Genomic DNA, 27,998 nt, shown 5'->3' on the forward strand with positions numbered 1-27,998 from the left:
AAATTTTCCAAACACAATAAATTGAGAAAAAATAACCAAGAAAATTGAAGTATTTTCCTTTCAGAGTTTTGGATTCTTCGATTCTTTCCTGAAAAATATTACAAAGAAAATATACGGATTTTAAAAGACAAAAAGACTACAGATTTTATCTTTTCTATCACCACCACCAACATCCTCACCATTACAATTATTGTCCTCACCACCACTGCTTTCATCATCATCTCTGCTGTTGCTGCTATCAATGTCGTCTTCAGAAAAACCCAACATCTCTCTTATTGACAATAATTATAATTTGATAGAATCAATAGCAAGACATTAGGAACCATAGTCTGCCAGAAAACCAGGACTGGATGGAAGTGGTAGGAACCCTTTCATGGTGCCTCCAAATCAACTCTGCTGACCAACTCAGCAGTCGTCTCTAAGCACAAGGCTACCAATAACTGCCATTGTATAACTGGCAATTCAATTATACACAGAAGACTATAAATTACCACAGGGAATAACTGGTATTTATGTTATAGACACCACTGGGAACAACAATAAAAACAAGATAAAAATGGAGAATTTTAAATGAGAAACTGAAATCCTACCTGAGTGTTGTGTAAATCAACTGATTCCAGAAACAGCTGTCGACTAAGTTCTTCGAGGGCGTAAGTCTCATTTCTCAACTGTGATACATCTGACACATCGTTAAAGATCATCATCATCATCATCAACAACATTGTAAGCATGATTCAACAGGTCACATGACACTTCACAAGAGACAATCGTTCATCCGTTTGTTTATTTAACAAACTGTTTCTCCATGCTAGCATGGGTTAGATGGGAATTGATTTTGAGACAAGATTTTATGGCTGAATGCTCTTCTAGTCATCAGCCCTTAGCAGTACTTGTCTAATGATAACTCTTGGATGGAGGTAAAATATGATATTTATTGAAGCAATGGTTCTGCAAAGGGAGATAAATTTGATGTAATGGTTTATAATTTAGGCCAGTGATTCTTAACTGTGGCTTTCAGGGCCTTATGTGGCCCTCAAGCATTCTTCCAGTGCCCCCACCCCACCCCGATGCTCTTCCCTATATAGACAGAAACTTTTCTTTAATTGACCTGTGTTTTCCTTTTTCAGGTGAGGATCCCTGAAAAGTCCAGGCTTTGAATCTGACCAGAGTATTAAAAAGTTTGAGAAGTACTGACTTAGAGACAAGGTCAGCATTCTGAAGAGAAGGGTTTAATCCATGCCATTCACATCAGTACTTGACTGCTACTATACTTTATGAACCCCAAGGAGAATGAGATGTAAAGTTGTCCTCAGCAGGATTTGAAACCGGGATAAAATACAGCAAGGTATTTTGTCCAATGCTGTAATGTGTCTACCACTCCACCAGCCTGACAAATTGACAAAAGAAGAAGAATCATTTTTGATAAAAGGATACTTTCAGTGGTAGCTTTAGATGTAGTGGCACGGAACATTCCAAACAAACCTCTTTGATTCTTGTTCAAAGCAGCTTGTCGGAGGTTATCTCTGTGGGCCAACGCAATCCTAGGAGAGACCGAGAGAAACAGTTATAATACATATTAGCTTTACAGATATTTTAAGACTATTTATTTGCGTATAAAAAGGTGAGGGTTTTGGAGGAGTAACAAAGACTGAGAGCCTGTAGTCATATAGATTACCAGTTATTTAGCAGATATCATTCCGAGATACCGAGGGCAACATTGAAATAATGACCTGTTAGGTCCAGGAATTCTATGTGTGCACATGTGCATAGAAGGGGTTTTGAAGATTTCTAGAATTTACAGCTCCAAGTTATCTACACTCTTCTGTTGGCACCAGTTCCCTATTTCTCTGAGTTTGGTTTGATATTGGGGTCTGAATTTGTGATAACAAATTTTCCATGTTTTGATTGTAGGTCATATTCATGTGATGCCCAAACCATTCACTTTCTGTCAATGAATCAGCTGATTCCATCGTGGTCGTCATCAAACCAATACTTAGTCCTGCTTTTTGGTGAAATCAGTGAGACTTACGGCTGTCTCAGTGACTGGGTTTCTCAATAACTGCAGCTGAATGTACAACCACCATCATGAGAATCTGGAAATGCTATGAACAAGATGAAACCAAGAAGAGCACAAATTCCAGATAGACAAAGAGGTCTTTGTACTTCCTATTCAATGTAGTGCAATGGGTACAGGACATCACACACACATGCACACAGGGTTATTCAAACTGAATGAACCGATTTCATTACGCAATATTTTAATAAGGAAAAGTAATAAATAGAGAACTCCAGTTAAGTCACAAGTATTTACTCACAATTAACTTTTATTTCCTGTCCTACAAGTGTTCAATGTGGCCACCACCTGCAGCATGGGCATGCCGATGGCATGTAAAAAGCACCATTCGAACATAGTTGATGTCAGCCCCACCCCACCCTGATTGGCTCCTGTGCCAGTGGCACGTAAAAAGCACCATCCAAACATGGCCGATGCCAGTGCTGTCAGACTGCCAGTGGTTGGTGTTAGGAAGGGCATCCAGCTGTAGAAACTTTGCCAGATCAAATCAGAGCCTGGTGCAGTCGCTGGCTTTCCAGACCTCAGTCAAACAGTCCAACCCATGCCAGCAGGGAAAACGGATGTTAAACGATGATGACGATGATGATGATGTGTTATGAAAGCTGGCATGGTAAAAAAGGCTGCCTTACCGTTTTTTCTTCATCACAATCATGTCCATGGTTTGGATGAGTCTTTTCTCAATACTCTGTATGTCCGAATCTGTTATGTGCCTATTTGAGAGACGAGCAGGGTTAATAACAAGGTTAGCAATGTACATGACAATAGTAGGGCTAATTAGGGAATTAGGTGGAGCTGACTGTAGGATCAACAGCAGATAATATTCCAGCCAACAGCAGAGTTATCAGATAAACTAACAGCAACCGCTTCCATATATATGTTGTCTGTCTCTGGTGGAGAAATGAGGTCGTTTGAACAGTTGACAAACACACACATACATGTTTAACCCTTCAGCAATAGTTGATAATTTCCTTAAAAAAGAAATATGATTTTATTTCCCCTAAAAAGGGATATACTTAAATTCTTTCCCTTCCTTAAACTAGATCTTCTAACGTAATTTCATCTCTTGAATGAAGGACATACAACCATCATTTTTAATATATCATGGAAGATATCTCTCATGTCCAGCTTTCTCTGTCTGTTGTTATGGCGAGAGTTGTGCACGTCAGGTATAAGAATAGAATTACCCAAATAAATATTTGGATATGGTTATCTAGAATAGCCTTTCACAGAATTAATATGTTCACACAGAACAAACTCTGTACTACTCAAAAAATAATTAAGATAACCAATATGGACAACCAGCGCTGTCAACAGACAGTCCACACAGTTTATTTTAATAAAATGGGTTAGTCCACTTTCGGTCACAGGGGGGGGGGCGTCAGGATCCTTCCACAACATCTATTATCAGCACAGCTATGATGCATTGCTCATGGATGCTGGTTTTATTCATCCAACTAAGAAGCTGGTTTTGTTTCTTATGAGCCATAGCCTGTATCCTCTATATTCAACAGTCATGTTTTATTATCAATGTACACACACACACACACACACACACTGGTGTGAAATGATGGTGCTTCTGCTGTCATAAAGGAAAGACTGACATTTTAAATTTCTTAATTGAAACTATATTTTCTAATGTTTCTCAGAGTAATAACAAATGACAAGAGAGAGAGAGGGAAAAAAGAGAGAGAGAAGTGTAGTGGGGGGGGGAGGTGTTCACCAGCAGATATTTCAGATGTGTACTTACCTGACAAAGTAAGACATGTACGTGTAGGGGCAGTTGACAGCACCAAACCCTGACAAAAGGGCCATTATGGTCACACCAATGACACCAACCCGTCCGATACACTGCTCTATGGAGAAGATTCCTGTCGGAGAAGAAAAGGACAGAAAGAGACATTAAGGAGAGGAGAGGTGAGAGGGTTCATTGTTGCTTTTATTCTTTTCCTTGTTTCAGACATTCGACAGTGGCCATGCTGGGGCACTGCCTTTAAGGATCTTAGTCAAACGAATCAATCCCAAAACTTATTCCTTTTAAACTTTGTACTTATTCTGTAAGTCTCTTTTGCAGAGCTGCTAGTTATGGGGGTATAAATAAACCAACACCGGTTGTCAAGCAGTGGAGGGGTGGGGACAAACACAGACTCAAAGACACACACACACACACATACGAGCGTATGAAGGGCTTCTTTCAGTTTCCGTCTACCAAATCCACTCAAAGTTTTGGTCAGCTTGAGACTATAGTAGAAGACACTTGCCCAAGGTGCCATGCTGTGGGACTGAACTCAGAATGATGTGGTTGGGAAGCAAACTTTTTAATCACACAGTCATGCTAGCATCTGTTGATTAGTTATTAATGAAGAGCACAACTTATTGGACAGTTGTCTGTTTTGGCATGGTTTCTACAACTGGATGCCCTACTGCCTTTTATTACCAGAGAGGGGAAAGTGTTTATGTGGTTGATCAAACTACTAGAAATAACAGCCCAATATCTCACCACCATAACATCAGTAGAAAAGGAAAGGCCATGTTTGAAATAGGGTGGCCATAGTTAGATTGTCTTTGATCATAGGTCTGTCTAATCAGGGCTGACCTGGGGCTTATACAAGAACAACATTCAAACAGAAATTTTTCTACAATACTAAAACAAGAAATATCTAGAATCTAGGAATATCTGAGAATAAAAAGGAAGGAACCAATCAATCTAGGTCGTCCCCCAGGATGCCCCAATAAGTCTGATTCCTCTGTTCTCGCCATCAGTTACTTCTTTTCCAGTTGGATTTAAAGAAGTACCTTCATCAGTCATTATGCGACTTGCTTGAACATCCAGAATGTCTGAGGAGTCAGGGGCTCTAACCCTGGTGCTGCATGGATTCATAGGGGTTTTGGTTGTGCATACTATAGGAGTCACAGGATGCTGCTCCATGTGGTCCCGCAGTTTCCGTCTAACTTGGAATATTAGGGTCTCATCTATTGTCTTGTATTCAAGATTCTCTGCATGACCTCCTGTTAGTTCAAAGCCACGAATCTAATCTGTTAGGTCCTGCTGATAACTAAATCCACGCCCTGCTGCCGACACTTCGATTTATTGTCTAATGGTTAAGGTTTTGTCTGTCTCTTACCCTTCGACCTGCCTGGAAAATAAAAATTAAAAAAAAAAAAACAAACAAACAAAACTCACCATGTTTAGGGCTAAGAATAGGAAATGGATCTCCAATTTTCCAGAAGAAATAGAGAAATATCCACCACGTCACTCCTGTTAAGATCATCTGTACATGTTTCTTCTGAGGAACTGGCAGGAAGAGGAACGAAGGAAAAAAAGACATGGTAAAGAATACAAGTGGAACTTCTAGTCACAGGAGATATAGAATAGCAATAGAGAAATCATCATCACCAGCATCATCATCATTGTTTAGGCAGATATTTCTACGGTTGGGTGCTTTTCCTGTCATCGACCCACACATCTTTGCAAGTAAAGTAATATTCCTCAATGGCCAAACATGTTTCCACAGAGGATTGGAAATGAAGGCAACCACTTGCAGGATAATGACATTTGTTTAACAACTCTCACACTTTGACAAGATAAGGAGATGGCAACACACACATTCTAAAGGCTTCTTTCAGTTTTCTGTCTAACAAATCTACTCTCACTGGGTTACAGAAGACCCTTGGGCAAAATACCATGTAGTGGGACTGAATCTAAAACCCTAACCCTAACTCCTCAACCAAGCAGACTAGGGTCCCATTCAGGGGACAGACTTTTATTATTACTTAACTGTCATGAAAACTGGGATTAGTTCCAGCCTGATAAGTTCAAGATGAACTTTTAACATTTTGTGGCTGTGTGGTAAAAAGCTTGCTTCCCAATCACATGGTTTTGAGTTCAATCCCACTGCGTGGCAACTTGGGCAATTGTCTTCTACTATAACCTCGGTTGTGAACCCTTTTTTGCCTACGGACCCCTTGGATTCCTATTTTACTCGGGTGGATCCCCATAGCCATTCCATGTTTAAAAAATCCATTTATATTTTTAGAATGAGATACTAGGAGCTGTTAAAATATTTGGCTTATTGTATAAGCATAACCAATTCATTGCACATGAATTTTAACAACAAAATCTCCTGGGTTTGTGGACCCAGTTGAGGGTCACTAATCTAGTTTAACATCATCACTTGGCACTGTGGGTATCTTTAGTTGTGTCTATTCCGTTGTAAGTGTACAAGCCAGATCTCTGATTTGAGGATATTTTCTCCTTTCCCTTTCACCTATTCTAGGACCAGGAGTATGCCTTTCCCTTCTGACTGAAAGATTCAAAAAAAGAAACCAACACAAAACGTGTACATCGAATTGTGTATGCGTGAGTGTGTGTGTGTTTATAGATAAATGAAGAACGGGACTATACATACCTAATCGTATCGTACTGACAACATAGTAAGCTATGTGCATGGGGAGGACAGCAATGAGGACAAATAAAATTGCATAAAGGCCCAGCTTCCAATGGAAATATCTGGAACTGTGTGAAATCAGAAATAATATACTATTAGACAATTGTACAGACTAGGAGTGCAAACAGAACATACATAACTATATATAAGCATCACCACAGATTAACATCTGTCTTTCAAGATGGCAAGAATTGGACAATTCAAGAGGATCTGACAAGTTAAAGGACTGTGTTGAGCTCCAATGTTTTTTTTTTTGCCATGGCTGAATGTTCTTTCTAATGCCAGTCACTTTATTGAGTGCACCAAGTGCTTTTTTGCTGTGGCAACAGCACTAGTAAAGTCACCGAGTAACTCGTAAGATAAGCCAAGTGTTGAGAGGCTAAAGTGTGAGAGAGGGACAGAGCCAAGTGTCTTGCTGAAGAGAGATCCATGGCTCTCGCAGCTGGAAAAAGGAGCAAAGACAGTGGTGAAGAGTTCTTAGAGTGTCTTCTCAACTTACAGGATGATGAACAAAGAGAAGAGAAATGGTGAAGAGGATTAGGTGGACAGACAGGTTTTTATATGAAGTACAAGTTGAAGAAAATACTAACCTTGCATCTAAAACTCCAAGTATTTCGAAAATAATTAATTCAAACATTGTACAGCATAAAGAAAATGTAATGGAGAAGACCAAAAGGATGGCTGACCGATGAACCTGGCAAAAGACACACAAAAAAAGACATAGCAGTGTGGGTTAGAAGGGTTTAGAAATAGCATTAACGTCTGACTTGAACCTACAGACTCATTAGGATGGAGTTTAACTCAATTTCTGAGGCATTGAAGTGACTCAGAGTACAAAACTTGCCCCCTTGAGTGGGACAGAAGTTCATCACAAAGAGAACCCCCAGTTGCAACTGGTACTCATTGGTCATAAAGTTATGGGTGGAGGGCACATTATATCCTTGAGCAAGGTGCTTCATTTCTCTTTGTTGCTGTCCACTCAACTGAAAATGAGTACCAGTTGCAACTGGGGGTTCACTATGTGATGAACTTCTGTCCCACTCAAGGGGGCAAGTTTTGAAGGAGAGTATATTTTAGATTAAAAAAGAACTTTATCTTCACTTTGAAAAATAAAAGAAATATAAAAACTGCCTTATTATTTATGGGATGACTCAATACATACATTTCAAAATAATCCCATCCACTGTGACCTTGACTTCTGCAGGCTCTCTAAGACACAGAATGTCTACTGTGACCTTGACCTGGCCTTCCTTAGATTGTCTGAGCAAAATGAAATCCACTGTCCACAACTATCAGAAATCTGTTGCTGTAGTTCTTGACCCTTATCTTGTAATGATCCCTTTTTAAAGAGGCACCCACTTAAGTGGTGAGGTATCACGACTAAACTAACTTAACATGGATGTTAGTTTATAAATTTTACTCTAAAAAGAGATTAAATAATGTTTTAAAAAGTGAAATGATAAAAATTTAATAACGACAAATGTAAATTTACTTTATTCATTGCAAGTTAATGACTTACCTCTGCCTGGTGAGATCTCATTTTATTTTAATTACCATTAAGAGTTTAATTATGTGTAATTACTAATATAGTTAACATTTAGTATGTTAATTATGTTACCTTGCTGTCTCCTTATCGCTGCCTTTGATGTGCCCAGCACCCCCACCTGGGGGAAGAACCCCTGGTCTACTGTGACAAGCGTGATCCATTGTGTTTTTGAGCTTTGTACACCCAACCATGAAAAGGACTTCTATTATGACCTTGAAATACATTCACAGATAAATGAGATTCTTTTGTGGTCTTGACTTCTGCAGCTCCTCTCAGACAATTGAGATTCAATGTGCCCAAGACTTTTACATGCCAGTGGCATGTAAAAGCACCCATTACACTTTCAGAGTGGTCAATGTTAGAGAGGGCAACCAGCCATAGAAAGCCATGCCAAATCAGGCTGGAGTCTGGTGCAACCTTCCAGTATGCCAGCCCACTCAAACCGTCCAAATCATGCCAACATGGACAACAGATGTTAAATGATGATGATGATGTTACTTAATGACAGGAAATATGAGTTTATAAAGAGCAATATTAATTGCAGGGTAAAGGTGGAAAGTTGAACCCATACCCTATTCATGTGGTAGTTTAGATCAGTTGGTGTATTGTCTAAGAGAAGATCAATAATTTTGGCCATTCCTTGTAATCTCTGTGGAACTGTTTGAGATCTAAAGCTGAAGACATAATAAGGTAAAACAGAGGTGGAATAATCATAGCTAAGCTTTGTATATTGATGACCTCGATTGGGTTTTGATGAGGGGGAAAGAGAGGGGAAACAAGTTATGCTTCACAGAATACTTACTTCATAATCTTTGAATAACTGTTTTAAGAAGAATACCCAACCTCCAGCAAAAAACAGCACCTGAAAATAGTAGATAAAAGTACTCAAGATACATCAGTATTATTATATTTGTTATTGATTATCATCATTCCATTGTTTTTATGCAAACTTTTTCCCTGTTGGCATGGGTTGGGTGAAGACGTATTAATGCAATGTTCTACAGCCAGAAACAAACTAAACGATTTCTAGGAGCTTTTATTTTCTTCTCCTACCCCACTCCTTCGTCTCACCACTCTCTCATTAACCCACAGACATTACTTTTCACTCTCTCTCTCTCTCTCCTATAACTGCCTTCACTAACACCATCTCTTAACAGTAAACTAGTAGAACTGCATTAAGAACTGTCTTGAAGCCTGATGAATGGTCCAACCCATGCTGGTATGGCAGACACCCCAACCCTAACCCTAACCCTTCTACCACTCAGTTCTCACTTACTCACACTATCACCATTTCCACTCTGTGCCTTCTCACTAATCCCTAACCCTTCTCCTTCCCCTCTACTCCTCTACTCTCAAACCCAAAACTGTTCCTTCTGTTCTTCCCTCCATTACTATTTTCTCACATGTGAGCCACAAGGTGAACTAACAGTGCTGGTCCCACAAAAAATACCCAATTCCTCAGGTGAGTGATTGGTAATTGATTCAAACAACAACAGCACAGGTCTTGAAAGGGCTCTTTAGTCCCACTGATGACAAGGCAACTTAACCAGTGATGATGCTGGGAAAAATTGTACCCAGCACATTCTTATAGAGTAGTTGAGATTAGGAATGGCATCAAAAATGAGACGATTGGAGCGAAAGGTGGTCCTCAAATCCATTGAAACCTATTGACCCCTCCTACCCAAGCCAGCAGGGAAATGGACATAAAATGACAATTATTATTATTATTATTATCATTATTACTGTTATCAGTGAATCTGTACTAGTGCCAATATCTTTGACCTTCGTGGGTCATCTTAGATAGGTGAGGTCAATATGGTTGCTATAGGAAAACCATTTTATGTGATTAAGAAGGGTGAGATATATTAGGAACGTTGAGGTGGGAGACTGATGCAGCACTTAAGAATGAATAGAGATGCTTTAAACATGTAGAAGCTGTTTTAGTAGTAGTAGTAGTAGTAGCAGAGACAAAGAGAGGAAACAGTACGTTGGTGGGCAAATGGTTGTTGTGTATTTATTGACTATTTGCCAATCAGCTTGATAGAATTTTCTTTAAATGTAGTCATAAAGGTTTGTGTGCTTAGTAGCAACAGCGGAACCGACCAAGATATTTGATCAATACACTGATATGAGTCACATATGAGCTTTGTAGATGAGTTACCAATTAATGAGAACTGAAGAATTTTCTGGTTCTTTAGAGAAATTGCAATATTTAGAATGTAATTTTGGCAATAGTTCTCTCTTTCTCAGATGAAAGTGGATGCAGCTAAACTGGGTGATTCTTCGTTTCTCAATGGAAATGAACTTGTCAAACACTCTTCCATGGCACTGTTTTGTTCTGAGCATTTACCGAAGTTTGGCAACTTTCAGCACCGACCAATGAAAATACCCAGCCCCTGAATAAAGAATGGACCTACTGGCACTTTTCTAATTATTAATAATTTAAAAACCAAACAATAAATTATTTATACATTCACCCAACATAACTTTGAACAAATTGAATGGGTTGGAGAAGAAGCAACTTGTCTTTCGCTTTTCTTTTGGCAGTTTGACAACTTTTCTATTATGGTTTTCTTAATCCATTAATTCGGTTAAAAATGAAAATAAAGTTACTGTCAAAATTCTAATGGAAAGTTATGCATAGTTTGAATTTAGAACTGTAAAAGTAAGGGTGATCTTTGCTTTTAGAGTCCTAAATTCAAACTGATATTTTGACTGTGCATTTACACGTTAAATTAAGAACATAGGAAAAATAAATTCGTCTATACCTAGTTTGAGTGTAAAAATTATTTTTCTCTTATGTATACACACATATACACACGCATATATGTGTATACATACCCCTCCTACATATATATATATATATATATATATATAACAAAGACAGTCAAAAGAGCAATTTGAAATTAGGACACCGGACGATACCCAATGAATAAATGAGAAAGTTCACCAGTTTATTACTGGTATTTATTTATTTCATTGACCGCGGACGGAGTGGAGGAATGAAAGGGTTCTGGTAGAGTTTGAACCCAGAAGAAGGTATTTGTTTTTATGAAGCTCTACCGCCTGTGCCATTTGTAACAATATCTCTCGTACCTGTCCACCTGTGTGTGAGAAGCGGAAGAACATGAAGAAGTCGACGATTATAGTGGTGAATGAAAAGACTGACACCTACTTGAGAGAAAAGCATCACCAGGGAGTCAACAAGGAAAGAAGACATTGCTGGCCGTGAAGAAAATATGGAATTCTTCACGAATACGTTTAGCAGCGACGACGGTTTGTTTCTGCAATATATTTTATATTGTCTTCTGGGAGAGTTTCACATGAGGAGAGGAGTCAATAGTGTTCCGGTTGTGGCGATTGTTTGAAGCTGGGACACGTAGGTGACGGGCAAAATTAAAAAGAAGACGTTGGCCATCACGTTGCTAACAACCGGTGTCACACCGAATATGTAACACTACTAACCATTGGCCAGTGCCGTTCACCAACTTTCTTTACTTGTTTTATTTCGTCACAGATTTATTTAAATGACAGATCTAATTTAATAACGACTATGTTCGTCTTCGTCTTACCGATTGGTAATTATAAAAATAGAAATAAATTTGGTGAAAGTTCATATGTCTATTTATTTACAAGATTGCATAGGGGATTCCAATAAGGGATTCCCGGTCTGAACCAATGATATTTCTGCTTACATCGCAACGTAGTGGGAATCCCTGGCTGTTCCATTAAATAGCTTTACACCAACGTACAAGTGTCATTCTCGCGTCCTTTTCAAAGTAATAGCCGATACAGAAACTGTCTCTCGTCCGAAAAAGAAATTCTCAATTCTACAAAGTGCATTGAAAGTCGTTAGAAATACACCAAAAGTGAGATATAATGCAAGTTTACCGAGTTGAAGAGTGTTAAGTGTATTAGTCAGAGCACATGTTCTACGAGGAGGACGCCATATTCTGTCGGCTGTAAAAATGACAGTGGAACAGTCTTCTCTACAGCAACAAATTACCCAGGTACTGTCTTCTTCAATAACTTACCTTATTAACACACCTGTTTCATGGTCTACTCAACCATTACCTATCTACATTATTCAATGAATTCTTTGGTCTATTTCTAAGGCGTAAAAGAACCACAACACAAAAACCCCCAGCACCAGTAAGACCTTCACATCTCTCTGCCTCCCCCTCCCTTTCTACAAAGCCGTGTCCATCACTTCTGCTACCACCTCACTATTTCCCTACTCACACTTCCACTCAAGCTCTACACAGCTCTATTTAAAACTATATTTATATATATATAATATCCATATATATCACATTTACGTATTATATACCCCCTATATATACTTAATATACACGCATATAATGTGTGTAGATGTTTATGTACATAGATGTACGCAGAAGTACGTATGTATGTAGATATGTGTGTATATATACGTATATAAAGTGTATATATACATAAATACGCAAATATATTTATATATACACAATATATACAAATAGTATACGCAAATGCACTTTCTATATATATGTATGTTTGTATGTACCTTTTATCTATGTATATATGTTTATAGATGTGTATATATGTATCAGTATGTGTATATAAACGATGCCTTCATAAACTGTGTTTGTGTATATATATATGTATGTATGTATATACGCAAATATATGTAGACACATACAAATAGTATACGCAGATTCACGGTGTATACTATAAATATTATATATATGTATAAGAGTGTTATATATATATGATGGTGTTAATGTGGTAATTAATGTATTTGAGGAGAGGGTCTTAGGAGGGAAATGGTGGTGTATTTTGTTGTTATTGATGTTTCCTTTTTAATGTCTGTGTCTTTGGTGTTAGATTTTTTATGGAGTTGATGATGTCTTCGAGTCTTTGAGACGTCTTCTTGGAGGAACACTTTTTCTTACACCACTGGCTCTCTGTGTATGTCTACATGTGTGTGTGTATATATATATAGGTGTGTGTATGTACATATATTTATGAGAAATGTAGGTTTGTGTATGTATATATATATATATATATATATATATATATATTTAGACATTGGTTTGAGTATGTATGTATATATATATATATTTAGACATTGGTTTGAGTGTGTATGTGTGTATATATTTAGACATTGGTTTGTGTGTGTTTATATATATATTTAGATATTGATTTGAGTGTGTGTATGTATGTATATATATATTTAGACATTGATTTGAGTGTGCGTGCGTGTGTATAAATATGTGTGTATATATATATATATATAGAGAGAGAGAGAGAGACTTAGGTGTGTATACGTGCTTGTGTGTATTGAAATCGGTCTTTAAAAAGCAGAACTTAGGTAAATATTGTGCATACGTATATATTATATATTGAATATATACTTTGTCGGTTGTAGTGTGTGTATACACATATATATATTCATACATATATTTGTTAATCCTTGGATAAGCGTGTGTAAACGCAGCTGATTCTAATTTTGACCATTTTTGTTTTGTTTTCAATTACTATATATATATACATACGTGTGCCTATAATGTACATGGATAGGTGAATGTATGTATAGTGTCTATATTTTATAGTGGAAACAGAAGCTTCTTGAATCGTCACTCGAGTTCCATGGTTCCACATGTTCAAACGATTTGATAATTCGAAACGTAAAACTTGTAGTCGCGATTCAAGAAGCTTTAGAATTTATCTAAACGTTCTGTTGTGTGTGTGTGTGTGTGCAAAACCTTGTATAACGTAGTATAAAATAAGTCATGCCTTATGTTATTGATAAATTTATTTCCTGTATCTGTGATTCATCTGGTGTACTCATTCGTGAAGACATGTTATCTCGCCACTGATATCCACTTTCTACATCGTTATTCACACTTTATCCTTTATCTGTGTGTGTGTGTGATAGCATCTGGTGCCTTGTGTTTCTTTGTATATATATGCATGCATCCGCGTGGGTGTGTCCGTGTTGACAGATGTATGCCTGCTTGTATAGGAATATATGTATATGTCTGCCTGGTTCGGTTATTTTGTGTATCTGGCGTGTCTGTGCCTGAGGGTAAATGCACTTCTGTGTGTGAGGGTCAGACGGTGGGTGGATTCATTCATGTGTACTTGTCCATCAGTGGGTGTGACTGCTTGTGTGTGTGTGGAGGGTTGTCTGCTGTATAAGAAGTTCACTACATCTGTATGTGTGCGTATTATACACACAAATTGTGTGTGTACTCTACATATCTTCAGTGTCTTTTACCCTGTTTTTTTATTGATCATCAAAATATGTTTGAGATTTTCCAATGGTACCATGAAACTACCATTCCTATATCAATGTTGTCATCGTCTGTCTCTATTACTTCCATTCTCGACCTCTCTGAAAGTAATCACTTGTGTTTCTGAATATGTGCAGAATAAAATCTGACATTAACTTAGTGTAGACCAGTTTTGCTTCTTGACAGGTTGAGCTTCAATCTAACTCTATAGAAATAAGTACTGAGCTTTGGTCCTTGAATTTGTGTTCAAGAGAATTTGGTAATAAACCTCACCTACATTGAGATAAACAACACAACTTCAACATGATGGAGCATCTTGGAATATGCTAGATTTCATCACAGACTGACATGTACTGTTTGGCTTTCTCTTGGACTCATGGCGCTGTTATAGATTTTATTTACTCCTTTGTGACAGAAGCCTTTAAAATTGTCTTGTCTATAGGGTAACTAATCATAGTTTTGTTTTAGCTTATACCACTTGCAACTGTTCATGAACAACGTTAACAGCATCCGTCTTTCTGATATCCGAGAGCCTGCCAAGACAGTGGGCACAGTTCCTTTATCTTGACCAACCCAATAAATATAAATGGTCAAGTCATTTAGTTGCTGAAGGCTTAGTGCTCCCAGCTGTACATGGGTACCATTGTATCACATAATTCATGACTAAATAGTTGACAAGTAGTTGTTTAATTTGCACTGTTGTATTTACCTCCTGCCCCAAGTACACAGGGCACCCACAGATCTCACCTATATATACACAGAACTACTATTACAATAGCTTTGCTCTCTGACATCATTACATTTCTGAAATGGTACTTAAAAGTCCTTTATTTTGATTTGTATAAAACTGGTGCGTGTTTATCTGTTTTAAGGGTTAAGTTGAAAGGTGATAAAGGATGTAAATGACTCCCTCTGTTGATAAAAGTTTTCTTAGTACAAACTGCGAACTGTATGAGATGTTTGTAAGAAATGTCACAGTGCATGACAAATATCAACAGTAAATTTAGAGAACCTCTGACAATTGGGAATGAAAGAGTGATCTGTTGGACGTGTGTTATGAGAGAAGATGAGTGAAATGTTGTTGGATGTTTAGTTTGTGCATATTGCAAATACAACCACACAGATGTGGACATGGGAATGGATAATAAGAAGGAGGGAAAGTTGTTGTGTTTGGGGGTAGATGAAAGGGGACTTAAGCATAAATACTTAGGTTAGAACATTGTGAAATGGTAGAGATGTGCTATGGTCTACCCCTTATCCAGTTGCTGATGCAAATCAAATTTGTTCATTAACAGATGATTATGTTGGGTTATCAAAAATTCGTTTTTTGTTTTTCATTTATTTTAATCCTTTTTCTCATCAACAATTTCAATAAATCAAGAAATAATATATTCTCCTTCATAGTTCACAACTTCTTGCCGACATTCCATTAGCTTGTCAATGCACCAAGTCTTGACTTGAAGAATTTGAGCCATATTTTCACTTCCATATCATTGTTGTGTATTCTATGGATGGTAGGTTGGATAGATCTACCCATTCCCCACTAACAATTGTTTATACAAGAAACAGAACTTAATTGGTGTCAATCTTTACCCATTACTCCCTTCTTTATAAATCTTCTTCAACTTGCATCAATCAATGAAACAAATTTTGACATTTCTTCCTTTCCAGGGGACATGAGCTTACCTTATCTGAAATAACGCATTTCATTCTCCCTTGTATAAAAGTATTATTGTTTAGTTTCAGGTCAGTCTTCAATGAGTGACTGTTAAAAGTTGCTTTCTTTTTTGTTGTTGTTGTTGTTTTTTTTTTATTCATTAAGCTACATTATCTAATAGGTTTTTTTTTATATATATTAAGCTATAGGGTGTAATTTGAGATTTGACAACTTAAGAGGGTTGAATGACTGAGTAGAAGCATTTCTGTTTGCTTGCGGTTCTGTATATACAAATAGTCTGTAACATGTCCTCACGGAAGCAACAGTCTCGGCTGCAGTGACTGCATTTGAAGTCACTGTCTGCTAGTGTTGTCTTGGTAATATTTTTCTTCTCATTCAAATTCTGCTGATGTCAACTTTGCCTTTCAGCCTTTCAGCGTCAATAAAATAAGTACCAGTTATGCGCTGGGATCGATGTAATCAACTAGCCACCCCCACCCCTGAAATTGCTGGCCTTGTGTCAAGATTTGAAACTAAAGTTTTTGTTTTCTTCAGCAGCAAGCTTCAGCTGTGGGGTTTAGAAATTTGCTTTCCAGGAATGTGGTTTTGGGTTCAATCCTTGTGTGTGACTCATTGGGCAAGTGACTTCTGCTATATCCCCAGGCTGACCAAAATTTTGAGTGAATTTGGTAGATGAAAACTGAAAGAAACCTTGTAGTTTGTTTACATTTATGTTCTACGAAAGCTTCAAACTGGGAGCAATATTTTTGTTGTTGTTGTTGTTGTTGCTTCTGTCAACGAATCCTCTTGCTTTGGCCCTTTTGAAGATGTGTGAAATAAGAGACCCCTTACTTGAAAAACAGGGAGGGCATCTAGCTGTTAATATACGCTCAATGCTTCAACAATATATTCATCTAACCTATGCGAGCATGGTAAAACAAACATATGCGTATGAGTAAAGACAGCTGTATGCAGAAGTGCATGTCACTGAAAGTGGATGGCACCTGTGGAAGATGGGGACCCAGGAAGGCATGGGATGAAAATGTGAGGACTGATCTCAGGATGTTAGGGCTCACAGAGGAAATGACAATGGACTGAGATGTTTGGTGATATGAAATTCTAGGGAAGACCCAACCATGTCAGCGAAACAGTGCTAGAAGTGTTGTCCCACCCGCATGTAACAAACTCTGTGTAATGAGAGTGGCGTTATATCAATTCATGCTGTTATTCCTATTCAACATCCAAACTGCAGCAAGAAGCTTGTCACTATCCCTCTTTTTTCCCCCTCTCTTACCATTCCCATAATCCTGTCCCCTCTCCATTCTCACTTATTTTTTTTATCTCTCTTTAATGTTCCTCATCACTGCATGTTTGCCTTGAAAAGAAAAGCATGAGCTAAACAAACTTCTTAAATCTAAAAGGGACCAAAGTAACACCTCTAAAATGCACCCAATTTGCTCTGTATGGTAGTTGGTGGCATGAAGGGTCTCCAGCCATGGAAACCATATCAAAAGTGGAATTTTTAGATGAGGTGTGATTGTCCAATTTCTTCTTGGAGAACAGTAACTCTGAATTAAGGATTGACATTAGCCCTGGCAATGTGCCTAACTCTCACTGACATAGACCATGTGTGTAAAAGTGATGATGAGGAATCTTATTTTATAACCAGACCCATTAGAAACAGCAAAAAACCTGCAAACAACTGTGCTTATCAAGATTTTCTTCCAAGAAACAAGTACGTTATAATAGAAAAAGAGAGGAGATATATTGCAAGCTAAAATGACAAGGAAATTCAAAATTTGGAAATGTTCATTGTATACATCAGTCTCGTTGAAAAGAGTCATAGACAAGGTCAGCAGATTCCCTTGCTATACTGTCACTGTTCCCCATATCTTATACAGTTTTATAATAGAAGGTAAATTTATTGTATAGGTGCAATAAATAGAGCATTTTGAACCTGTAGGAGCTTAACCATTATTTACTTAACATTCTAGACACTGTAGAATAGAATAAATATTGGATTCCTCATCTCATAAAACCAGATGAATTTCTGTTACTGTTTTTTGAAACCTGTGAACTGCAGTGTGTGTGAGTGAGAAAGTGTGAATGCATTTAACCATTTTCTCCTGTACATTTCCAATTTGTCTACAGGATGCATGTGCATACACACGTGTGTGTGTGTGTGTATGTTAGCTTTTCATAGTGTTGTTTCTATACGTGTGCGTTGTACATTGGTCAGTATGCGTCTGTGACTGATTTGCTGGGAGATTTAGTCTTAAGAATTTTCAATCTTGTTTTGAAAAATAGGAAGGTATTATCTTCCAGTAACTACAAACACCTCCCCCCACACAGTTTCTATTAATGTGGCTTTTAGGCTTGGAAATTTCAATGTGTTATATTATTAAAAATTATTCCAGTATAAAAATATCAAAACTGATGTTCTATATTTCATTTATAATAATGGCTGTGGTTTTTTTAATGTTTTTTAAAATTCTTTTTTTTTTTATAATCTATATGTCTTGTCAGCTTTAATCACATCATGGATTTACTTTAATCACTTTCAGTCACATCTGACTGAGCATGTGTACATAGTCTGCTACAGTGTGGAAATCTGTTGCTGCCAATAGGCTGTAGACAATTCTAGATTCTGTCCATGGTAGACAAAGCAGCGTTTAACAATGGTTTCTTCATATTCTCTGCTGGTTGATCAAATCCTTGTGACTGTGTTAAGCTATACTGACCATTATAAATTGTACATGTGACACGAGGTTTCATTTTCAACATCAAAAAATACACGAACAAAAGATAAATTTCTCTAAAAATAATCTCTGACTCCTTTGTCAGTCAGTTCTTTGGTTCTGTTTTAATGTCTAATTGGCACTGATGGCTTTATGGCACCCCACCTATTGTTTTGACTGACTATTTGACTGCAAGTCCATTTTAGGACCATCATTACATTTCAGCCATATCCAATGGCTGGCCCTCTCACCTGTTGTTCAGAAGGACATCTAAGCATCACAGAAGCAGGTAAATGTGCCTGTCTCCTCAGACTCCGTTATCTCCCACACCTGATCATTATATGATGAAGCCTGACCTACTTCATTTATATTCTTCAATGCTTATTCTTATTTGGTTTGTTGCCAATTGTGGTCTGGCAGACTTGGTTAAGCCATACCACCATGGAGTATGTTCATAAATAATGGTGCTGCTGCTAGGAATGTGGTTGTGGTGTCTGTATTGGGTGGTGGGTATCATTGTGCATAAACAATGTTTTCATGGTTTGTGTTTTGTTCTTAGTTCTCTTTTATTTCCTGTAGGTGGAGTGTTAGCCTCACTAATGTACCAGTCTTTATTGTTCGACTCGGATTGAATTTAGAATCATTTAGTTTTTGTGTTATGTGTTACAGAACATTCAATCTGCTTCCCTATGTTGTCAGCTTTTCTTGCTAAAGCCAGTCTGCATTTCAGGCTCAATTCCATTCCCTTAAAAACACGAGACTTAATGATCTTATTAAAAATTGTTGATCCCAAATCATTTAACAGTTCAGTCTTCGTCTCTGAAGTAGATGAAAAGTTAATAATGAATCCACTGCTGTGGCCTTACATTTTATTCAGGGGAATATTTTACCTCGTTTTTGTACTTGATTTGCAAGATTCTTGATGGGAATTCCTGTGGTGAAACCCTTTCAGGCCACAACAATTCTTACCTCTTATCTACTTAACACCATCAGTTCAGAGCTTGATCCATCCTAGCTTTTGAAACCTCTTATGGTAAATTGAATGAAATCTAAACTGGTTAATAAATAGTCAGTACTTGGAACAGTTAATTCTTTTGAAGGAGTCAACAATTCTGTTGTCATTTTAGATCCTCTTAATATCATTTCATCATTGTCATCATCTCTATTTGTACTGTAATTACCACCGTCACATCTTACTTCCATCATCATCATCATCATCTTGTTGTTAATGACTCTGGCTGTATCCTCTTCAGTATTTCCATTATAGGCATTGTTCTCTCATCATTGTTATTTCAGTCTTTCCACCTTCTCGTTAATTACGAGATAATGAGTTGCCTTAAATAATTCAAGATAACTAATAAAAAATTATGTCACACTATTTAACTTCATATTTTGATACTTCTGTTTCTTGGGTGCCTTTGGCAACAGTCCACTGTGTTGCATTTAGGCCAAGCCACCGGTTAGAAAATAACTTCCTTCTCTTTTATTTAATTTTGTGGAAATTTTTGTGTTATATTCACTTCAGTTTATATTTCATCATTGGTTTAATCTCAAAAATGAGCAATTAGGGATTCGAGTTTATTTCTATTAAAAATACAATCACTTAAGTGTTCAATTTTCTTTTATAGTATTTTTAAAATTCATTTCTTTTATATCTTTATTTTTTAGCCTTTTGATAAAAACTGCTCCTTTTAATTTTTAAACTCTTTCTTACTATATAATCTAAAAAAAAAAGGCCCAAGAACAACATAGTCTTAACTTCTAAATCTAAACTTTAACTGGACTAAAAAGTTACTTGGTGATACATTAGCCTTGTGTGCTTTAAAAGATTTGCCTGATTATGAGTCTGGAGACTTTCAACTTGGGTGTTGGAAGTCAGCAGGACCATCAATTGGGAAGTTTGAGTTGAATACTTTGTATATTGACTCCAAAACCGTGTATTTGAGAGAGAGAGAGAGGTGGATGGATGGATATTCCAGTGTAGAATAAGAATTAATGATTGGAGGAATTTTCAGTTGAATATTTTGTTGTTCAGAATCCCTCTTCCTTTTCTCTAACTGGAAATCTTTGGTATGGATATGGGAAAGAACAGATTCTATATAAACACACTTCCTCAAGGGAAGAAGTTTACAGGAGATGCTTGAAAAATGTAACCTGGTTTTCTAAGAGGAAGAGGAGGAATTAGTCTGTTGATGAAACTCCTCTAGAATTGGGTTATTGAGGAATTTGGTTTAGAAGAATTTTATTTCATTTGATTTGTATTTTAGTAAAGCTCCAGATGAATAAGTTTCTGCTTTCCATCCTGGTGTGGAATGAGAACATGGGGCAGAGCTGCTATGCATATGTATGGAGGAGGAAGACAACATAGTGGGAGTAATGAGTGTCATGTTTAAGGGAGGAGAGCACAGCAAAGATTTGTCCACTTGAAACCATCTTCTGCAGTCAGCAATATCCACAATGGCTGTCTTCAATATTAATCTCACATCCTTGTTGAATCATCTGACTTTATTCATGGATTAGAATCTCTCTCACTCTCACAATCTAAGACTTAATGCCTCATCTCTTTTTTTTATTATTTATTTATGGATGTTGTTTGTATGGTTTCTTTTAATACTTTATTTTTCCCCTCTTTTTGAGCAATCTACTCTTCCTTTTAATTCATTTGTTTGGCATTTTTTTCATTCTAGCATGGGTTGGATGAATACTTGTCACAGAAATGTTTTACAACCAGATGCCCTTCCTGTTGCTAACCTTCACTAGTTTTTAATATCCTGGATTTCTTTTTTATTCATTGTCTTTCAAAACAGAGCTTCAAGATGATTTATTAAGAGGAAATACCAACTTAATATGCTTTGTTTCTTGTTGATCCACTCAACTGTAAATGAATGACCCTGTAAAGACTGGTTTCCCATTCAGGGGAAATGTGTTATCAGTCAATGATTATATACTGCAGAAACTGGGTAACCAACCCTATATGTCCTAGGATTCAAGGCTGTATTCTCTAGCGGTTAAAAATAATGATGATGAATTCCATTCACAGGGCATTAGTTGGCTTGAAGATTCAGTTGAAGACATTTCCCCAGGCTACTATGCAGGAAAATAGAACTCAAAATCGGGTAGTTCTACCTGCATTTCTCTCTCTCTCTCTTGAAAGCCTGAAAGCTATGTACTTGGTTCACCGATGATGTACCATGTCCAGGCATGTCTCTTAATTCTATCCTATTTTTATAAAGAACTCTGTCAGTACTTAAACAGAGGAATGTAAACCATTATATGTCTTCTATTTCAGATGTTTCTTTATTGATGAATTTCTCTAAAAATAATCTCTGACTCCTTTGTCAGTCAGTTCTTTGGTTCTGTTTTAATGTCTAATTGGCACTGATTTTGGTATTGACTGAAGTTGTTTGAAAACAAAAAATGCCAGGTTTACAAAGATTCTATTGATTGAAAAGACTTGTCTGGAAAGAGTTGTTTCTTTTTGCAAATGACAGATTTTTTGTTTTCTTTTCAATGTTTGTTCTTATAGTAAACTACAAAATAACCAGTCTGGTGACTAAGATAAGGACACAAGGAGGAGCTGTATTGTAGCTGTAGTAACGTTACATGTTTATGTATTTTGGCATGAATGCAGCAAGCTAGCAGAATGGTTAGCACGTCAGACAAAATGCTTGGTGACATTTTTTTTCTGGCCTTACTTTCTGAGTTCAAATTCTGCCGAGATTGACCCTTGCCTTTCATCCTTTCAGAGTTGATAAAATAATACCAGATAAGCATTGGGGTCACTGTCATTAGTTGTTCCCCCTCTTCTTAAAGTTGCTGGCCATGTGCCATTGAAACCATTATGTATTGTGATGTGTTTTACTTCTAAAGCTAATTGTTGGCACATTTTAAAGCCGTCGTTATATTTTCTGGATATTTATTCTGATGGTTTCTTTTCCATGTGTCTTGTTTCAGAGGAACAAAGAGGAGTCTGCCTTGTCTCAAATTAAAGAAGTAACTGGAATTGATGACATCAAGGTGATAACAAAAGCAATCAGGGCATGTTGTAACAAAGATGGAAAATACAATATTGAAGATGTCGTTACCATGCTTGTTCAAGACAGCTCAGAATACAATGTAATTATTTCAGATTTTCAGATATCTATCTAAAGCATAGAGTTAAACTTTGTAGAGATACCTGATGCCTAGTTTCTGAATAATGACATTGTTTTCCTATCACATCTATTTGTTCTAGTCACCAGACCTTAATTCTTTGTGTTCATTTAAGGAATTGTTTTATAAATATTCTTTGTTTTTATCACTCCTCTTACCTTGTGCCAATATAGCTTGTAAAATGGAATATTTTAAACATTAAAAAAAAGGCAACTGTTTTTAACAGCTGAATTCCCTTCATAAAGTACACTATTTGTACTGAAACCCTTACTGTAGTCCCTTGCCCCATAAAGGCGCAAACATTCTAGCAGACCCTAATGCTGAGAGTTGATTGAAGGAATATACCTCTTTCCTTATTTATTACAATTAAACAACAGAGCCTCTACACTGTTGCTCAGCCTGCTAGAAATAAAAGCTAAGTCTACTTCATATCACACCATGCTGTTTTGAATAAGGGACACACTGGATAATGTAGCAGAAGGCGACATCCTAAGAAAATGTGGGAGGTTTGTTTGTCCTGGCTAACCTCAACAATAAGGTAAAGTACCATCTTAAAGGCCTCTCAACCATTACCAATATTTCTGAGCCGAGCTGATGCAGATTCACTAAACAATACAAGAGGGATTCTCTGTGTGGTTTGACTACCTAGAAATAGTAGCCAAATCGCCCTTAAATCTCACATTTGATAGTGTTGTCCTAAGTAACTTTAATAAAACAGGATGGCTTTGGCTGGAATACTTTTGTTTGTAGGTCCACTCAGTCTGTTCACTTGGGATTAAGCAACAACATGAACATATCTATAAATTAATCTGTTTCTTCTGTTTTTGCTGCTAGGTCTCCAACAATCCTTCTCAAGATTTACCCCAAACCCATTGTAATACTCCATGTGATGCCAAGGAAAATCAGAAAGGTGAACAACTCTTTAATTGCATTTTGTTATCAATGAGATGTTTGTCTTTGTAATGTATCTAATATATCTGTTTTCTCTTCTAGCAGAATTCAGAATTGAAATTATTTTGTCACAGTTTAGAAAATATCGTGTTTGTTTGTCTGTCTGTCTGTCTAGCTGTGTGTTTTTCATTAAATATATTTTACACTGTTACATATTTAAGTCATAGTCTGTGGTAAATATTTGGTGGCAGTATCTAAATGTATGATTATTCTGTGACCTGGGGAAGAGCTTATAGTTGGTGGTATGGCTCTTTTCTCTCAACTCATATTGTTCTCTCTTTCGCTCTCAGTTGTAGAGGGAACCAGTTATGTACCAGCTATGTTAATTTGTTTCGCTCATTTCTACTTATTTCACCATTTCAATTATATCTTGCCATTAAAATTTTGTTCCAAATACTTCAGCAAAATATTTTATTTCCAGAAGTGCTACCTTTTGGAATTCCACCCCTGCCAATATTTTCTCTACAGACATGAGCCTGCAGAAATATAAGCATGCTGTTGTCAGTTGAAGTGTGTTGATACTTATGGTCAGTCCTTCACCTCTAACTGTCTAGGAGAGACCACACTATACATCCGTCTACCAGACTAAAAAAAAAAAAAAAAACTTTCAACAGAGTACTAGAGCACTTTTATCTGTAATTAATATTTGCCATAATTATTTGATGATAATTGCTAATTATGTAACTTTTCCATTGTATGTTAAACTGATCCTCTGTTGCTAGTCTGGGAAATAGTGAATGTATTTTTAACTCCATAATGCACAGTATCTACAAAATAGGACAACAAGAAAATTATATAATAGTCATAATCATCATCATCATCATTATTTAATATCTGCTTTCCATTCTGGCGTGGGTTGAACGGGTTGACAGGAGCTGCACCAGGCTTTGTCTGTCTTGGTATGGTTTCTATGGCTATTTGCCCTTCTTAATGTTGACCACTTTGCAGAGTGTACTGGGAGTGGTTGGCATTAAGAAATATTTAAATAGATTTTTTAACTGAATGCTTCACATTAATAGGTTAAATAGTGAGTTTTGATTTATGATCTTTTCAGGTGAGCTGTCTTATAAAATATCTGGGATGACTGGTGGCTGTGTGCCATCTCGGGAGCTATGTGCCACTCCACATTGATGTTTCAATTTGAGAGAGAGTATGTAACTGGTCGGGGATGAAATATTATTTCTTCAAAGGAAAAGAGCTGTGATATGGTGACCTAGAATGTGGTATAAAGGAGATAATTTAAAATTAAGTTATTAATTTATTAAGGAGTGACACATGGTTCTTGGAATAAATAATACTTTAGTTTTGTGTGTGTTTGTATGCCATTTTTTTTTATTGTGTTGCTGTTCCTTTTCTGCTTGTTATGGGTTTCTGAGGACCATCATCTTTCTAGTTATAGATCTAACTAATGATAAGCAACAGCAGCAACAACAACAACAACAACAACAACAGCAGCAACAACAACAGCCTCAAGCTGCTGCAGACGGTTACGAGACTGAAGAGATTCGGAAAGCAATTGCTGCCAGCTTGCAAGATTCCACTGGAATGTTGGGTGGTCAAGTTACTCGCGAAGAACAGGACATCAGCCGGTAAAAATATTTTTAAACTTTTTCCTTCTTCTTCACTTAGATCATTGTTTCCTAAGGCCAGTTTATCTTGTGGCTTGAGCTTTTGACATAATTGAGTTAGATTGTAGCAATGACAAACATCTGAAGCTGTTGTGGAACAGGTTTTATTGAGACATGTTTCTTCTGAGGTTGTTAATCAGTTTTAAATGGTGATGTCAGCAACCTGTCTGTAATGAAAGTGTTACTTAAGTCCGATGTTGATCTTAATAACTTTTTTTCTGAAACCAGTGACATAACTATAGAGTATGGTGCATCTTCAATCCATCACCACTGCTACCTTTGTCTGGTTCTTGGCTACCTTTAATGACAGTCACGCATACAAGTCTTATGAGTCATTAATCTAAAGTCAACACTATCACCAAGTCTTTCGTTAATGAATTTCACTCTGTTGCAAACTTTAGGACCAGGTATCCATGTTGAAGATGCTAACATCTTCTCTCTGTTCTCTTGCTTGTCTTGGAGAACTTGTAAAAAGTTCATGAGCACTACTTTACCATCTCTGACTTTGTCTATATTCATATGGCTTTGTTAATGTCTTCCTGGGACCAAAAGCAAAAATTGATTTTTAATGACAAAAATACTAATTGAACCAGTATATCTGTTTTATTTCATTGTGTGAATGTGAAGACTTTCTGCTATGTCTTTTTTTTTTCCCATCCAATTTCTCAGAGTTCTTGAAGCCAGTTTAGCAGAAAGTAAATCTGGAACCAAACGGAAACGGAGTGATCTTTGGTTTGTTGACCCTTTGAATCCTCATCTACGTGAACGGGAGAACTGGTGTCCTGTAGGACTAAAGAATGTTGGTAATACATGTTGGTTTAGTGCTTTGATACAGGTAAGAACTGCTAGTATTGCTACAATGTCATAAACACAAGACTTTACTAATTATTCTGTTTAGTGTTGACCATAGGTCAGTACACAGAGAGAGAGAGGTGGTTACAGAGTTAACAATCAATACCATGCATGGCTTTGTGCTTGAAAATGCATTAGTTTCTAGTCATTTTAACTCTACTTTCATGGTTCACACCATTTTGAATCCCTATTAGAGGTGCTGTCTCAGTAGTTACCATCTTTACTCACTAGTGTCCATTCAAGGCAACTATTAACTACCATCAACTCACTGTAAAGCAAGAGTAAAGCTGTATGACTTTATAATAAATGTTTTAGATTGGTTCTGCAACTTCACAAATGAGTTTAGTTCTGGTTTAGAACATTTAGTCCCCCAATTTGTATATCAAATTAATATTCGAGGAAATAATAGTAATGATTTTACTGTTAAAGGTTGGTTGGCAGAAATCCATCCATCTATTCCTGGAAGAGTTTTAGAGTCATCAGACACCTCCTTCATAAGGTCATATTAGAAAGAACTCGCATTGAACTTTGCTGCAGTATTTTTGTGTAATCAACTGGGTTTATGGATATTATCCAACCATCTTGCTCGTGATGAACCCCTAGGTCTCCTGCTGGCTGGCTTCGCTTGAAGAATCTGTCTTGCAATTTTCTCCTGCTGCATTCTTACCGCATGTCCATAAGACTAGATCAGATATGATACAAAAATAAAAAGTTGATCATTGTACCTGTTGATGTGTTGTTTAGATTCTGTTGGCATCAGCTTTACATCTACCTGTGGTTGATAAAGCAGATAGCAATCAATTGAAAGGTTCTCTGTTGTCTGTAAGCAGTCTGTTGTTGTGACTATTGTTTTAAAATATCTCCTTCATATTTCTTCTTTTTCAGTCCTTGTTCCATGTAAATCGCTTCAGACATTTGCTGATAAATTTTCAACCTCATCCAAGGTCAGAATTTAGTGCTTCCAATCCTGCAGTAAGTATTATCTCATTTATGGCTAAAATGCTACAACTGCAAACACCAATATCCTTCCCGTTGCTGTTGTGATGGCTTGTCTCTTCGGGAAGCAACATTTACAACAGTATTGCTTGACAAAACTGTCGTGTTCTAATGGTTAACCTTGTTCAACATGGGTCAAGTGGTTAATGCCAAAGCACTAAATAAATACAGAGCTATGTATGTTGTATAACTGACAGCAATGACCGTCAGGAAAGGATATTCAAGCTCAGCTCCGTGGGCTCTCATTCTCAGCCCTCTTGCACTGAAACGGTGTTATTCTTTGTTTTGAAAGTGCAAGAGAAATATTTCAGTGTATGGTTCAAATGTTAGTATACTTTTAACTTTAGTCAACAAACAAACAACTTGCTGTAAAGTTTGCTTTGAAGTCTGGAACTATGTACAGCAATTTTGGAGACATTTGATACATTCATCAATATATATATATATATATATATATATATATATATAAAACCAAAATAAGCAACAATGATCCCTGTTGCTTATTTTGATTTTAATCACCTTATTTTGAAATTGTATGGATAATTCTGTACTAAATTATGGTGCCTCAACTCGAGTACCATATTCATTTGGATCTATATATATATATATATATATATAATAATAATATTATTAGGGACAAAATCCAAAATTACAGGTAAAAAAACTCAACTAAAATCAATTTAT

At 36.8% G+C, this 27,998-nt stretch overlaps 2 protein-coding genes across 7 annotated transcripts in view; one reads left to right on the forward strand and one right to left on the reverse strand.

Annotated features, from left to right (window-relative positions):
• The window catches only part of LOC106881228 (Golgi pH regulator-like), a 16,277-nt gene extending 4,752 nt beyond the window's left edge, over positions 1-11,525 (reverse strand). Inside the window, 10 exon segments of the mRNA XM_014931537.2 lie at positions 4-88; positions 591-679; positions 1,435-1,541; positions 2,704-2,784; positions 3,822-3,942; positions 5,256-5,366; positions 6,481-6,587; positions 7,110-7,213; positions 8,868-8,927; positions 11,241-11,525. Of these exon segments, the coding sequence (XP_014787023.1) occupies positions 4-88; positions 591-679; positions 1,435-1,541; positions 2,704-2,784; positions 3,822-3,942; positions 5,256-5,366; positions 6,481-6,587; positions 7,110-7,213; positions 8,868-8,927; positions 11,241-11,285 (910 nt within the window). The 5' untranslated portion in view covers positions 11,286-11,525.
• A 261-nt stretch (positions 11,526-11,786) lies between these two features.
• LOC106881227 (ubiquitin carboxyl-terminal hydrolase 25) overlaps positions 11,787-27,998 on the forward strand; it is a 35,466-nt gene continuing 19,254 nt past the window's right edge. For 2 of the 6 annotated variants that reach the window (XM_014931533.2, XM_014931531.2), the window contains exons 1-6: positions 11,788-12,075; positions 22,690-22,851; positions 23,722-23,797; positions 25,232-25,427; positions 26,136-26,301; positions 27,204-27,290. In XM_014931533.2, coding sequence (XP_014787019.1) covers positions 12,034-12,075; positions 22,690-22,851; positions 23,722-23,797; positions 25,232-25,427; positions 26,136-26,301; positions 27,204-27,290 — 729 coding nt within the window. In that variant the 5' untranslated portion in view covers positions 11,788-12,033. Of the gene's footprint in view, positions 12,076-22,689; positions 22,852-23,721; positions 23,798-25,231; positions 25,428-26,135; positions 26,302-27,203; positions 27,291-27,998 lie in introns of all 6 variants that reach the window. The other 4 variants (XM_014931530.2, XM_014931532.2, XM_014931535.2 and 1 more) reach the window with 4 other exon arrangements.

This window comes from Octopus bimaculoides, chromosome 20 (genome assembly GCF_001194135.2).
Source record: "Octopus bimaculoides isolate UCB-OBI-ISO-001 chromosome 20, ASM119413v2, whole genome shotgun sequence".
In the NCBI taxonomy this organism is placed as follows: Eukaryota; Metazoa; Mollusca; class Cephalopoda; order Octopoda; family Octopodidae; genus Octopus; species Octopus bimaculoides.